Here is a 16066-nt window from a genome sequence, read left to right on the forward strand (position 1 = left end):
TATGGAAAATGGTATAGTGGCCCCATAAAAACACTAAAAATATAACTGTTATATAAAAGCTGTATACTATAGGAGTCTGTCTATTCAATTAGCCAAAGTCAATGAGACAAGTTGATGGGAGATGTCATTCTGTATTTTACAAGATGTGAGTGGATGATATGGATGGTTACAAAAATATTACAAGGATATATAACTTTACTAAACTATGGCACTTAGTAAATGTTATGGTGTAATTTACTATAATAAAAAAGCTGGAGAAAAAAATAGATATATGTACTAAACACAAAAGGTAAGACAGTAAACATCCTATGTAGTAAGATTGCAATTATGTGAAATGTCCAGACTAGGTAAATCCATAAAAGAGAAAACCAGTGAGCAGTGAGATGAGACAAGTATAAAAATGCTTGCCTTGCAAGCCAGATAACATAAGTTTAATCTTTAGAGCCCATCCATATAAGGTGGTAGGTGAGAACCAACTTCACAAAATTGTCCTGACCTCCACATGTGCGCCATAGCATACATGAGCATTGATGACTACATCATACTCCAGCAGCAATAAAAAACTTAAAATGCTCATGCATGGTTACCACAGAACACAGAGGAGGAAGAAGTGACAGGTACAGGATTGAGGTACTAGAACAATTTTTAGACTGAAGAAATTTTCTATAAATGGTGGTGACAGTTGTACAACAATAAGTTAAAAAGGATCAAAGTAACACTTTTTTATTACAATTTGGAAACATTTTTAAATGCTAAAGGTAGTTGAGATTTCAGTTAGGACACTACTTTAATAGTTCAGATGTGCTAAAAGAAAATGAAGGATAAAAACTATACATCAGCCAGGGATAGCACACAAGTACAATCCTAGCACTTGGGAGGCACAGGCACAATCAGGAATTTGAGGTCAGTCTCAGACACATACCAAGGCTCTGTTACAAAGTAATACAGCGGCAAAGGTGGCTAGAAAACTACAATCAATGTTCCTTTTTTTAAATGCCCAATGTTCCTTTTTTTTAATGCCCAACTGTAAGTTAATTATTTTTAAGTGAGTTATTCCTAAGTGAGCTTTGTTCCTTCATATTTATCTGTTGTACAAATTTCTCATAATAGGGCACTTTTTCTCCTACAGCAAACATGAGATAAAATAACGTAGATGACTAAAACAGTTACCAACCTATCTACCAGACTTTCAAATTCAAATCAATGCCATTATTTACTTCAGATAATTTTATTTAAAAAAAAAAAAAAAAAAAAAGAATTTAACCAACATAGGTTGAATGTCCTTTAATGTTGTTTCCTCAATGTCAACCATATATCCTCAGAAAAAAACCTGTTATGAAGTTGATGCATGAATTCCTCATTGCTGTACTTTTGCATAAAGGGCATCTAATGTGCATTCTTTCAATTTTACATTCAAATTTACATCATTATCATGACTACAACTCATTTTCCCACTGGCATTATATTAAGGAGAGCTAGTCACACTCATGTGCATTATTTTTTTAGTATGAAAACTTAAAAGGTTTTAAATAGAAATTGCAAAATTTTAACTTGGGGGGGTAGTGTTTTTGTCGTCCCCCTCAGCTACATGCAGTAAATAAAAGGTTTTAAAGACATTTTTGATGGTGATTGTTATCGTCATACTCACTGACATAGATGCTTTTCTCTTTGAAACTCAAGTTCAAGAGATTGACTCTATAGATCACATTGCAGCATTCTTCCTAGAATTCCAGGTCAAAGCAAAAACACCCACGAGCCAGGGAGCTTTTATTTTATTTTACTTTTCTTCCTCAACACAGGGTTTCTTTGGCCTTGAACTCAGAGATCTGCCTGCCTCTTCTTCCCAAGTGCTGGGATTAAAGGTCTATGCCATCATTTCCTGGCCTGCCAGGTAGCTTTTAAGGGAATTTAAAGTAACTATTAAAGAGAAAGTGATGCTGTCATTCATCTAGTGATCTAAAAATACAGTATAAAAAGTATTCACACATAAAACAAGTGTATAGCTGACAGGCTGCTCCTGCTATCCTTTTTTCCTTACAAAGTAGATATAATAAGGTTATTATAAAAATTAAAATTTATAGACATTAATCCAGTTATATACAGAAAAATGCCTGGTGTGCCTTAAATTGTTAAATGTATTATAAATAGTGACAGATCTGTGTGCAACTCTAATGGTAAAAGACACATATCCAACCTAAAGACTTTGGGCAGAAGGACACCAGCATTAATGATAGCCAAGCATTAAGTGGTACTTACCCATAAGTAGTAAGTGAACTGAAGCGCAAAAATTGCAATGCCTTCATTATCAAAGGATCCTGCTACAGACCGAGATATGTAGCCGGGTACAATAGCAATAAAACAAGCAGCTAAAAGTCCCGCTCCTTGATTCCAAAGTTCTCTGGTTAGCAGAAATGTAGATATAGATGTAAGGCCGCTAAAAGTTGGTGCAAGGAACACACACACATCTCTTATGTGAACTGTTATGTTCAATGTATTTAAGATCCAATGAATAAGGCCAGCTGTTATCATCAACCCTGGGTAAACCTAGAGGAGGAGAAGAAAGGAATTTAGTTACATATAAAACAAGGGGCCTAAAGAGAACAGTCCTCAAATATTTGTAGGTAAGATGGGGAGGAAGAACGTCCCCTTTCGTGTGATACAAAAGAAAATACTTTTGGAATAGGTACAAAGAACAAATTCATACACAGAATATACACTGAAATAAAAAGCAGAGGATATAAAACAAGTGTGACTAAAACAAAACAAAAGTAATGGTGCTTATTCCATTAATTATCTTCCTCATTCCTGAGCACTGTCTTAAGTCATGTATTTTTCAGGCCTGGCATTTTAACACTCTCGTCATGTTCTTACTGTGTATACATAAAAAGGAGAAATAATTATAAGTCTCCCGTACTTTTAAATCCAAGGTCCAGAAAGTAAGCACCTCTGGCAAGGACTGGTTACTGGCGAAACCAAAAGAGTATTTAAAGGCTTAAAGTTCTATGTCCAAAGTATTGATGAGGACACCCACCTTTATACCAAGAGAAGGACAGTGAACACAAGAAGATTTGGTATTGGGGGATATTCATTTCAATTATTCCTCAGGGTTTTTATCTGCACTCACAACCAAATCCCCAAGCCCAAACCACAATGGTTGCACATTCATTCCCTGGTTGTCCTATTCAAATCTGCAGGTCTCAGCAGCCTCCCACCCCTAGTCTTTAACTCACCCCTGCCCTGGCTCTCTCCTCGCACGCATTATCCTTGAACACACTATCTACAAATCTTATTTTCAACTGCTCCACTTCACAAGAATACAAGCTCCAGATGAGTAAGAGTTTCTTTTTCAGTGTCAAGAACAGTACAGGCACAGAGTGTATATTCAATGCCCAAAGAATGCACAGAGTAACAGGATTGAGGAGGGAAAAAAAAAAAAAAAACCCTCTCGCTCCATTTCATATCCAATACTAGGGTCCTACTGTATGATTTTGTCAGCAGTACACAAACAAAATAGACATGGATTTGGTAATTCTCAATGTACATCAACATGTCCACATGTCTTACCTATCGTAAGAAAACAAAATACAAAGTAGTATTGAATGAAAGGTTCAAAATCAAAGACTCCTAACAAAAAGATATATTCAAACTTGGAGCTAGAGAGATGGCTCAGGGGTTAAGAGCACTTGCTGCTCTTGCAGGGAGGATCCAGGTTCAGTTCCTAGCACCTAACCTACATGGTAGTTCACAACTGTCCATACCTTCACCTCCTGGGGTTCCAACCCATCTTCTGGCCTCTACAGGCCCCAGGCATACATGTGGTGGGTGCACATACATAAGTGCATGTTCACATAAATTTAAGATTGTCTATATACATAAACTATAATAATATTAGCTAGTTAGCCACAGAGGATGTATTTGGGAACAACACGCACTACTTATTTATTTGTTTATTTATTTATTTTTCGAGGCAGGGTTTCTCTGTGTAGCTTTGGAGCCTGTCCTGGAACTAGCTCTGTAGACCAGGCTGGCCTCGAACTCAGAGATCCACCTGCCTCTGCCTCCCAAGTGCTGGGATCAAAGGTGTGCGCCACCAACGCCCAGCCTATATGCACTTTTAAAGACTACCATCCCATCAGCACTTAATGTTTGTTCAAGAGTTTACAGTTAACATAAATAGCTAACATACTTACAGTGCCACCTACTATTCTTCCTAGAGGATACCATGCTCTTTCATCAAACCAATTTAAAAATTCATAGAACCCATGAGAAGCAAGGTGATGTGTTGATCGATAGTTAAACCTAGGGAAAGAAAAGGAAATGTTATAAAACTAGTTAATACAATACCTTTCTTTATAGTTGATATATGGCTACATATAACTCATATGTGTATCATGGATGGCAACATTTCTCAAGCTTTAATAACAAAAAAAAATCTGAAAATATTTTGAGATTATATCTCTAACATAACTAATTACACCACCAGCATGGTCTTAAATCCAGAGGAACTAGTAATGCTCAAATTAACATGTGACCATTGGTGGGGTTCAACCAGAACAAAAGGGATGCACAGAATTCATTATCATGAAAATACTCTATAACTCAAAAAGACTAAGAACCATTAACAAGATAACATCAAACTGAAGAGGAAGCATGTGTCATGTATCATCCAAACACTTATATAGAACAATAAAATAATGGCTTAAAAACTAAGAGAGCAGATCATGCCAGCACAGTGAAAACATGGGTCTAGCGGTGTAGCTCAGTTTAGAGCCCTAGGTTCAGCCCCCAGCACCACATAACCAAGAAACAGAATATGGTTTTAAAGAGAAATTATATTTGAAAAAGACAAATGAGAAGAAATAAAACTAAGGAAACCAAAGTCCAAAATATAAGCAGAAGAAAAATGCAAAGTGTAGAGGGCAGTTTCAGGGCTCCTCCACATTATCATAAAGCAAGTATGGAGTGCAGGAAAGACCAGCAACAAGTGGTCAGGGTGACACTCAGGGTGATGGCAGTACATCCATCAGTCAAGATTCTTTCCCCTACCACTGCCAAGAGGCAAGGATGCAGTGGAGACATCTGTCTATGTTAGGGTGACTTGAGGACAAAGGACGTGAACAGAAGTGCAGCGGAAAGCCAGCTGATGCAACCTTAAATCCAACATTTGAAAGCGCAGACCCTTGAAAGTCAGCAACAAATGCAAACAAGAGCTCTACAGGAGGCCATGGCTCTCATCACCAGAGGAGCCTGATGGTTACAGGTTTCAGCCCCATGCCTGGCTCACACTGACATGCTTTATGGCTTTGACCAGCAAGCTACCTAAGCACTGTGTTGTAGCTTCTTCACAGCTCCTACATCGTGAGGTAGCTATGAAGAGCAAACTATATAACACCTATGAAGCTACAACTACTATGATTAACACATATGGTAAAAGACCCATTCCCAAGTTTTAAGGAAAACTATGATTATCCAGTTTAATCACAGATGGGCTATTTTAACTGATAAAAGTAAAGGGCAAAGTACAAGGTAAAAAAGTATGAAAAACAGAAATCAAGAGACACCCAGAAGTTCTCACACTCATTGTAAAAATCACTAAGTTCTACAAGGGCTGGAGGGCAGAATAGGCTCCAAACATAAAACTCAAAATGCTACTTTGCTACTGAGAAGAAAATATGCGTAACTAGTCAATGCTGTAAAGCAATGGAGTAATATTAAAAACTTTTCTGAAAAGGGAATTTTTAAGATCAAAAGTTACACTCTCCTTGGTGCAACACAGAAATCCCCACACCACACAATTATCTTCAATAAACAAGCCCAGACGCCTCAATCACCGGCGTACATGGAAACCACTTGCTTTTAAGTGCTCCAGATGCACTTAGAAACAACAATTAGTCAAGAGCACCACACTAGAAAAAGTAGAGTGACATCCTCAAATCTTGTGATGATATTGAATGGAAGAGACCGTACCACAGCAAGAATCAAGACTTAAAATTTTCAACATATTTTTCCATGATAAAGTACTCCAAGTAATGATTAATAAACAACGTGTTTTACAAACCAGAAGCGTGTTCAGTACCAAGGCTGTCCTCAGGTACTGCAGCTGCTCCTCTCTCTACAGGTAACATCATCTGCTACGTAACGATGGTTTGTGATAACTCACTCTAAAATTCCCCCAAGAGACCTGAGTTTTACCCAGGTTCTGAGCCTATGATGCAATGTTATCTCCTCCCTGCCTGGACCTTCCTTCTCATTTCTAAACCAGAGTTGTCTGTCTTAGGTGATATCCTCCCTACCCTGCAAATGCCACAAAGGTAGCAATGCCAAGCTCAACATCCAAACAAGCCCATGACAGGACACCTGAGACACCCCCCCCCCCACAAGCCAAACACACATGCTGCATCTGCTCTCAGAGTCTAGGTGTCACCCTTTTCCCTCATGTCTTAGACACCAAAATGACTACCTGATCAGCTTCCATGACTCTTGTCAGTCTTTTTCCCAGGACAGGGTTTCTCTGTACTGTCCTGGAACTTGCTCTGTAAGATCAGGCTGGCCCAGGACTCACACAGCTCTGCCTGCCTCTGCCTCAAAAGTGCTGGGATCAAAGGCGTGCACCACCACTGCCCAGCTCTTGTTAGCCTTCTAATTGTGTACCACCACAAATGCAACCTAACCACACTACACCTCTCTTCACCAAACTCCCCACAGGCCTCTTTCCACATCTACTTCTCACCAAAGTAGTGGAAGCTCTCACATGACTGCTAAGTCTTACCCCACGCTAACTCCCGACTTTGCCTGCTGATCTTCAGTCCTGCAGACTCATCTCACTCACCCCCCCTGATGCCACATCTTTAGACTGTTAAGCCCCACGACCACCGGGGCACTGCTGTTACCCTGTTAGCCTGGTTGACTCCCTCTCTGAACCTTGGCACGTTTCTAAAGGACAAAGTGTACTTTCTTCAGTGTTTGCACTGACCACTCGCTGGAAGAGTATCTCCTTGACACTGCAGTTCTACATAGATAAGACAGTAAAGGCATCTGTCAGTCAGACAGCCATGTCACCACAACACTGAAGTCGCTCCAAAGTGACTTTCGTTGGAATTCCTGAGATCCAAGCAGGGCATTAAGAATTTACTGAACACTTAGTCAAGGGTTAAAAACCTGAATAGAAATGGAAGCACATGGGCTGGAGAGATGGCTCAGCGGTTAAGAGCACTGACTGCTCTTCCAGCCAGAGGTCCTGAGTTCAATTTCCGGCAACCACATGGTGGCTGACAACCACCTTGAATGAGATCTGGTGCCTTCTTTTGGCATGCAAGCAGAAGATGTATACATAACAAATAAATAAATCTTAAATCGGGTTAGTGGTGCATGCCTTTAGTCCCAGCACTTGGGAGATGGATCTCTGAGTTTGAGGCCAAAGCCACAGAGAAACCCTGTCTCGAAAAACCAAAAGAAAAGGAAAAAGGAAAAGGGAAAGAAATGGAAGTAGGAAGTACAAGTGCTGCTCTTAGTTTATGCTGCAGAAGGCAGCCCTGAGAAAGTATCTCATGTGTTCAAGTTCATACATCTGCCTGTATTTGAGTAAATCTTGAGCACCTTTCTTTATCAGTCTTATAAATCAGCTCTCATTCTGTAGAGTCTCCTTCTACCCCACCAGTGGTATTTTAAATTGCAGTATTTCCCAGAAGTAGACATAGGCTTGCCAAGGTCAGAGGACACTTGAAGGCATCCTTTCTCTCCTTCTACCACGCGGGGCTCAGGGATTGAAACCAGGTCATCTCAGCATGCAAGTGCCCTCACCCTCTGAGCAATCTTAACAAGCCAATGATATTTTTAAAATACTTAGTCCCTTTTTATTTATGTGCATCTGAGTTTATGTGTGCCGTGTACATGCACATGCCTGTGGAAGTCAGAGGGCGTCAGACTCTCAGGAGCTGGAGTTGTGTGCCACTTGATGTGGTGGCTGAGAAGTGGCTGGGCTGCTTATCCCCCCACCCACCGTCTCCTCTCCAGTCTCCTCCCTGTGGTACTCTTAAAACACACATTTCTCTGCAATAGGGTGGTCACAACGACACTGCTTATTTTCTTCTCCCGTTAGCAGTTTGAGTTTACCCACTAGATCCCTAGCAAATCTGGAACTGATCACCACAGTTTTGAATTAATCTTGAAATATGAGGGAATGTCTTTACTAGTAGCTTTTGCCTTGTCTCTTTGAATTTCTACATTATTTTTTCTTTTTGGTTTGATACGGGGTCTTACTATGTACCTCTAGTATGTAGCAAATTCCTCTTGCCTCAGATTTTTCATATTAATTTTAAAGCAAGTTTGTCAGCTCCACCCAACGTACTTGGCAAACTCCACTTAATCTCAAATCAAAGAATTAGCAGCTTTATAACCAGGATATAGTCAATTCAAGAACATGGCTGATACTCATTTACTGAATTCTCCTTCAATGTTGCTCCACAAATTTTACAATTTCACCTTACAAAACTTGAATACCTTTGCTTAGATTTAATCTCATTTCTAATGTCATCTTTTTATCTAAAAAAGACTCTAACTAAAAATACTGCATATACTTATTAGCACTTATAACATCACTACATTCTACTACATTTTAAATGTGAAAAAAATGAATATCCTGGTATTAAAAATGAAGAGTTATCGCAAAAATTGACAGTTTTAAGAACACTGTCTAAAAGAGGTCATAAACTCCCGTCTCATTCTATCCCTTCAGTATCCCTGCAAATGCCAATCTTTTCACTCATAAAAGAAAATTAAATACTTACAGGTAAATACCAGTTTTATTCAAAGTTAAGTATTTAACAATAACATGTACTACTAAGTTTCAAAATGAAATAAACTACTGGCTTTCCAATTTAAGGAATAGAATTTTTTCAATAAAACCTTCATGAACTCAAAAGGGACTTAATTTCAAACTTAAATGGGTGTTTGGACTTACACAGATTACAGCAAACAGTAATATGTCTATTTGTGTACAAGTTTTTCTTGCTGTTAAACAGTATTCAATTAAGAAACCAAAGTTTCTTTGAGGTCTATGAAAATCCTGGCTCCTGGTCAAAGTACATACTAAATAAATGTCTGCTTCCCTCATGGTTACCTTAAACAGGAAACACCACAATCTAAATTTATAACTTACTACAAATCTGTTGCAGATTGGGTTGTTTCTGCTAAGTATAGCCTGGTTATTTTCTTTCATGTAAATTCTTAGTTGCAACACTACAAATTCAATCCAAAACAAGCATAAGAGGCTTTAGGTTAACTGTAAGGCTATTTTTTTTCCCTAGACAATAAATTGAAATGGAATGCATTTATCACCTTCTTCTGAGCATTTGTAGCATAGCCTCTCTCTGAGTTCACCTGCCACACACACTGTATCAACCTTCAAACACTCACTCAGCTGAAACTCATAATTGATCTCAAAGGTCTGACCATTCTGCCTCCAGACACCCTGGCCCACCTTAATTGGTGCTTTCAAAACATCACTGCAAAGTTCACCTCCTCATGCACACTGGGGGCAGGGGGGTGATTTTGTACCCTGGAAGGACTTCACAGCTCTTGGCCGGCACCACAAGTCATGTCTGCAACAGGTCACTCCTCTAGGCACCCTAGCTCTCATCAACACCCACTTAAGATTTTGTCCTTATGCTGAAATTAATCTGCTCGGGAAGGAATGTAGAGTCTCAAGCATACCAGGCAAATGCTCTATCACTGAGCTCTGACCCCACCCACTGTTTTAATATCATATGGTATATATGTAAAGAATGAGCCAGAAAACCTGGAAAATAATTCTCTCCTAGTTTAGGGATAACACAGTAAGTCAGAGCAGGTTTTAGTACCCAAGTGTGCTTCAAACAGTACTGAAAGAAAAACAATTTTCCCACGGGCCAGCTCTGTCCTTTGTTCTAAAACACATTCCCCCCCACCCAAGAGCATCCAAATGTATATTATCAACCAACTATTGTGTGCTTCTTGAGGAGGGATGTGAGTGGCACTATTTTTTCATAACTTATTAAAATGATTGTCAATGCAAACAGGCATGGTGCTGGAAGGAGATGGAGATGAAGAATTCTACATCTAGATCCACAGGCAGTAGAAGGAGACACTGGATATTGGGTGTAGCTTGGGCTATGAGACCTCAAAGCCCATCTCCACAGTGACACACTTCCTCCAACAACAAGGCCACAGCCAAAAGTTCCACTCTCTATGGGCCAAGCATTCAAACACATGAATCTATGATAGTCATTCCTATTTAAACTACAACCTTCCTAATACATAATGTACACACTCAAAAACTTAGTAGAAATTATAACACCAAGTCAAAAGGGGTGGAAAAAAGGCAAGGGGTTTGGTAGGGAATAAGAAAGGCAGCCAGCAGCCAGAACAGGACAAACGGAAGGCAGACAGGCAAGCTGAAAGGTTAAGGCTGTTATTTGTCCTGTGAGTTACAGTAACATCTTCCACAACGTATCCTGATATGAACAAATTATTAAAGTTTAACAACTCATTCTCAATCTTCTTTTTATTGCCTTGTCCTTTACTAAATTTAAAAACCACATTTGATTTATGTCAAGATTCTCTGTCAATCTTTACAGCTTATTACTGATAAGAGAGAAACCCATACACCCACATTTTGGAAGTGGGAGAAATAACATTTATATGAAAATTTGTTTTTGTCTTTCTCAAAATATCATTTTCTTGGGCTGGAGAGATGGCTCAGAGGTTAAGAGCACTGACTGCTCTTCCAGAGGTCCTGAGTTCAATTTCTAGCAACCACTTGGTGGCTCACAACCATGTATAATGAGATCTGGTGCCCTCTTTTGGCTTACATGGAGGAAGAACACTATCCATAATAAATAAATAAGTAAACCAACCTCTTTTTTTTTTTTTAATCAAAATTTTCTAGGGAAAAAATTGAACTGTAATTTGTAGTTCTTTTGGCTTTAACTCTTAGATTACACAAATATGTCGTCATGAACTATGAAGTATGACCCCACTCTAAGGGGCAACTCATCTTTTTCATTACATAATTCACTTTTCAGCTCTTCCCTGGCTGATAATACTCTAGTACCCTAGAAGAGAAAACCAACTTCCACACAGCAGCAAAGGCTGTAGAACGAAAACTCAAGAAACCCTATCATTAAACAAAACATATTGTCTTTAGAGCCCTATATTCCTTCCTAAAGAACCCTGCTTAAACATGAGTCCCTATTAGAAAACCCATGATCAATCACCGAAATGTTATCTAACACACCTACAATATGCATGTGCACACACACACACACACACACACACACACACACACACAGAGTGGACAAAGTGGGAGAGCCAAGAGAGAAGGTAAAAGGACATGCCAAGGCTAACAGGTTCAGATTCCGGCATTCCCAAACTCCTTAAAAGTTTCCACCTCACCCACAACAAGCATGTTCTGACTCTAATAAAAATCAGGTTTGCTAACACAGACCGGTTCCTCTTTATCCTTCTTACACTTTGACAGAGATGGTTTGGAATAGAGAAGCAGAGGGGCCAGTCAGTGGAGCCCAGGAATTACGATACAGTTCTCCAACCAAAAAGTCAGAAATAGAGTAAAAACAGAAACGAGGCTAAGACACAACAAATACATCAAACGCACCGACAATGTTCAGTACAGGCAAGTGCTCAATATGGAATAATTTCCTGCCAACCTTATGGCTAGCTATGCTACTCACAAGTTGGCAAAACTGGCAGCTGGCAACATAAGCATCACAGCAAACAGAGGCAAGGGCAGGGTTACTACTCTCTCTGGATGACAGCCACAGACAATGATAGAAATATGGATTCCCTCACTAGAAGGTGGACAATTTCAAACTGGTTTTGAATACCCTCAATGTAAGTCACAAAAGATGGCATCAAGAAAAAAAAAAAAAAAAAAAAATGAAATCAGACTCAGCAAGCTGCACCAGCCCACTTCCACAGTTTCAGAAACTGGGTCCCCACAACAGGGCAATTTGGGGTGATCCAAATGAACTTATTTTTTCAAGTTTCTGGTCTAGATGTTGTCATTTAATAATTAGTTATTTTCATCGGGAAGACAAAGACAGTATCAGTTAGGAAGGTGTTATTTAACCACACAGTTGCTTTCCTATCACTCTTGTTTACTAGCTCCTGCATCCAAAAAAAAAGACAAAACCAAACAGAAACCAACCCACACAGCAATTTATCCTCTCTTCTTTATCTTCTCACAAAACACTGAGGCAGCAACATGAAATTCAGAACCAAATGGTTCATCTGCTAAAAAAAAATAAACTCCCATGCATTTAGGGAAATCTGATGTTTGTAGGTGCTTACAAATACAGCATTCGTCGGGGATTGGTGGTGAACACCTTTAATCCCAGTACTCGAGAGGCAGGGGCAGGTGGATCTCTGAGTTCAAGGCTAGCCTGGTCTACAGAACCAGTTCCAGGACAGGCTCCAAAGCCACACAGAGAAACTGTCTCAAAACAAACAAACAAACAAAAAAATGCAGCATCCACACTATCTCAAACCATATCCATATCCAGAGCATGCTAACTCTAACACAGGCACATCTTGTGAATTCTAGCACAGAAAAATACTAGATGCTACATAAAGAAACACTAAACACAAAATTGCAAATCTTTTTCTTCAAAGAAAACTATAGTTCTCAAGTAAGTGTTCACTGCAAAACTGAAGCTGGACACTGTGCACGAATGCACAATGGTAGCTGACAACAGAGGCACACCTGCTCTCTGGTCTGCAGGCTGTATCTGACCATTAACAGTACAGTCCGCAACCAAAGAACACCGCCTAATGTTGAAGACACCTGAATCTTATGAATGTTGTTTTTTCTTTTTGAAAATCTGAAGTCAGGGATGGAGAAGCAGCTCAGGCAGTGCCTCTAACAAGAAATGAGATGGTGAGGAGAGGGACAGGAGAGCCCAGACCTGTGGCTTCAGTTCAGTGAGACCTTGTCTCAAAATGAAGAAAATATATAAAGGGACAGAGTAGTCAAGGAAAAAGGCCTGCATGAGCATGCATATCTGGCTTTACTAACAAGTACATACAACATATTACATAGATATAAAAAAAACTGGAGTAGAATTTCATGCAGATCTTCATGTTTTACTCAACAAGCTGATAGCATATGCATATCACCATCCTTAGCTGTCATCACCAAACCAGCCTAGAAAGTTCCCACCACATACCTTTCCAAACAGTTTGACTTCTTTCACCACATACATTCATCTGTTCATTATGATTTCTTTTTATATATATTGGTTAGTTCTACACTTTACATGAGAGGAACATAACATGTTTGTGAGAGTCACTCATGCCAAAGTCATGTGTTCCTTTTTTCTGCTAGATGGTATTCTGCTGTGGGGATGTTCCCAGTTGAGAACAGTCATAGTCCTGACGGATTAAGCATTCTCGTATAGGCTGGGGTCGTTAAGATCATGTATTTCATGTCTCTGGGTAGACGCTTTGTAATCCCACTTCTAGGCTATAAACTTGCATTTAGAAAACATTAAGGGTTTCCCATGGGAGTTATCATCATTACTCCTCCCACCAGCAATGTGCAAGAGTCCTAGTGTCTTCCTGCCAGGTTCTGTCTGTTCTTATCTTACATACCACTCTGGCACTGGCACCTCTGCCTCCTCACAAAGTCTGCTACCTACAGGACTCACAGAGGCCTCTAAAATTGGCATTTATCTTAGGTCTGGACTAAGCAAGAAAACAGAAATGTTCTAGAAGCAGAAAAGAACACGGATAAGGGCTCAAAAATGTACATACCATTTTCATAATGCTAAGACAAAGTAAGGCTAGAGAAACTGAGATTATATGTTAGGGAGTAGCAGACGGGAAGCAAGCATTTGTATTAGTTCTCTACCTTTGTGCAACAAGTTGCACAGGCTTAGTAGTTTCCAACAGTATTCACTTGTTACTTCATACTTCCATGGATCACAATCCCAGGTGAGTTCAGCATAGATAGATCTTCTGCTTAGAGTGCATGCAGCTCCGATCAACATGCAGACAGGCCTGGTTTTCCTTTGGAAGCACCACTGGAAAATAACCCCTTTCCAAGCTCACTTAGGCTACTAGCAGAATTGAGACTCACTTCAGGTGACAGGTCTGAGGGTTCTAGTGACTTAATTCTTGACTGGAACATCCCTAAAGTCATTTGTACTTGTCAATATGGCTGTCTATATAACATCAGCAAGGAGTCTGTGGTGAAAGCCTGTCACACGACCCAGAAGTCTTCCTTTTGAGACAAAGTCTCATATCCTAAATTAGCTTCAAACTCACTATGTTGATGAGGATGACCTTGAATTTCTAATCTTCCTGCCTCCATCTCCCAAGTGCTAGAAGATTATAGGCATATACCACATCAGCTTCACCTGATTTATGTGGTACTAGGGATTAAACCCAGGGTTCATGCACGTCATTCTATCAACTGAGCTACAAGAGCAAATGTTCTGTAAAGCATCATGTAATCATATGCTACCCTTCAGCTTCTCATCATTCTGTTCAAGTCTTATCAACAAACAAGATCTTTAAAAAAATCAATTTGGCAAAAAGATTAACATGGACAGTTTGAAGTTCTCCATTTTATATATACAGTTCTAGGATTTTATAAGTGACCATTAAAACCGTGGATGTTAACATGTATTCAACCTAGTCAGTAGGAAAGTAAACAGTGGCACCAGAAGAGTAACCAGTTATAGACACTAAAGTAAGCCTAACAGAATCAAGACAGAGAGGCCAAATTCAATAAAGGCGCAAACAGAAGCAAGGCAGGTCAGAACACTGTCAGCTGAGAGACTCTCAGCAGGTGAAGGCAATTGTCACAATAAGCCTGGTGACCATTCCCAGAAGGTTCTATCCATTTAAATGTAAATGTGAAAGAACAGACTCTACAAAGTTGTCTCAAGACCTTGACACATGCACCATGGCATGTGAACCCTCATCGACACATCATGCAAACATACCACCAACACCAACACCACAATACTCTCTAAAATGACCAATGATTACCTCAAGGTCAAAAACTTTTCCATTCCTTCTCCTTTGCTTTGTTACCAACTCTACTCAAGATCCAAAAGTTTTATAGCTGTCTTACAGAGTTAGGTAAGTCCTCCAGTTGAAGAGACTCCAAAACTCACCCCAAATTCAGTACTAGCAAAGCTAGAGAACAGCACCAACTAAGCATACACTAATACTGGCATTTGTCTGCCTTTTATTATCCTTGCCACCTAGTGGCAGGATCCAAAACCCAAGGAGGCTAGATTTCAGACAGATTCATTATGGGCAAGCCAGTATAGGAAGCCTGCTTTATTTCGCTATGGCTGCAAAAGCAATTTTAAACCCACTTGCACCACCTGACACCTTAAGAGCACTGTCTAAGTGACTACAATAGTCAAGTTTGTAACTTAGGATATGGAAACTCAAAGGAATGCCACGACTAGAATGCTATAGATATCCACAGCACAGGACTACAAATGACACATGAAAAAGAACCAAGTCAAAGGCCAAAACAGCCACTGCCATACACCATAAATGTGCACAGGCGCTTGACCCTGAAATGATGCTCCCTGAGTCCACTCACTGACAGTTGGGCCACTTTGATACAAGACCTTTAACAGACAGGGCATGTACTGAGACAAAACCCCTGCTTCTCTACTGGTGATGGCAACAGGAGAAAGTGAAGGGCTGTCTGTGCTGTCTGAAACTGTCTTGACACTCTCCTTTAAGTCACTCCCACCCTTCTCCCTCAAAGTGACATGTACAAAACCAAAAAGACCAGGCAACACACAGCAGAACTTCACAATACACATTAACCACAAACAAGGGCCCTGGTTCAGTCCCATCTGATAATATCTGCTTTATCTGTCTGCTGTCAATTCCCATCGGCAGCCCCTGGAAGTGTACAATCTCTCTGGACTATCAAGGACATGCAGTTTGCTGTGTTTGGGGAGAGGCTCTTCCTCTGAGGCCAGCTTGCCCTCAAACTTGGAATACTCCCCCCTCAGCATCCGAAGTGCTGCGATTACAT

At 39.9% G+C, this 16066-nt stretch overlaps 1 protein-coding gene across 1 annotated transcript in view; it reads right to left on the bottom strand.

Annotated features, from left to right (window-relative positions):
* Stt3b (STT3 oligosaccharyltransferase complex catalytic subunit B) overlaps positions 1–16066 on the bottom strand; it is a 70528-nt gene that overhangs the window by 37328 nt on the left and 17134 nt on the right. The window contains exons 2-3 of the mRNA XM_051202032.1: positions 4191–4299; positions 2257–2544 (exon numbers count right to left, since the gene is read on the bottom strand). Of these exons, the coding sequence (XP_051057989.1) occupies positions 2257–2544; positions 4191–4299 (397 nt within the window). The remainder of the gene's footprint in view (positions 1–2256; positions 2545–4190; positions 4300–16066) is intronic.

The sequence above is a fragment of the Phodopus roborovskii genome, unplaced genomic scaffold, assembly GCF_943737965.1.
Source record: "Phodopus roborovskii unplaced genomic scaffold, PHOROB, whole genome shotgun sequence".
Classification (NCBI taxonomy): domain Eukaryota; kingdom Metazoa; phylum Chordata; class Mammalia; order Rodentia; family Cricetidae; genus Phodopus; species Phodopus roborovskii.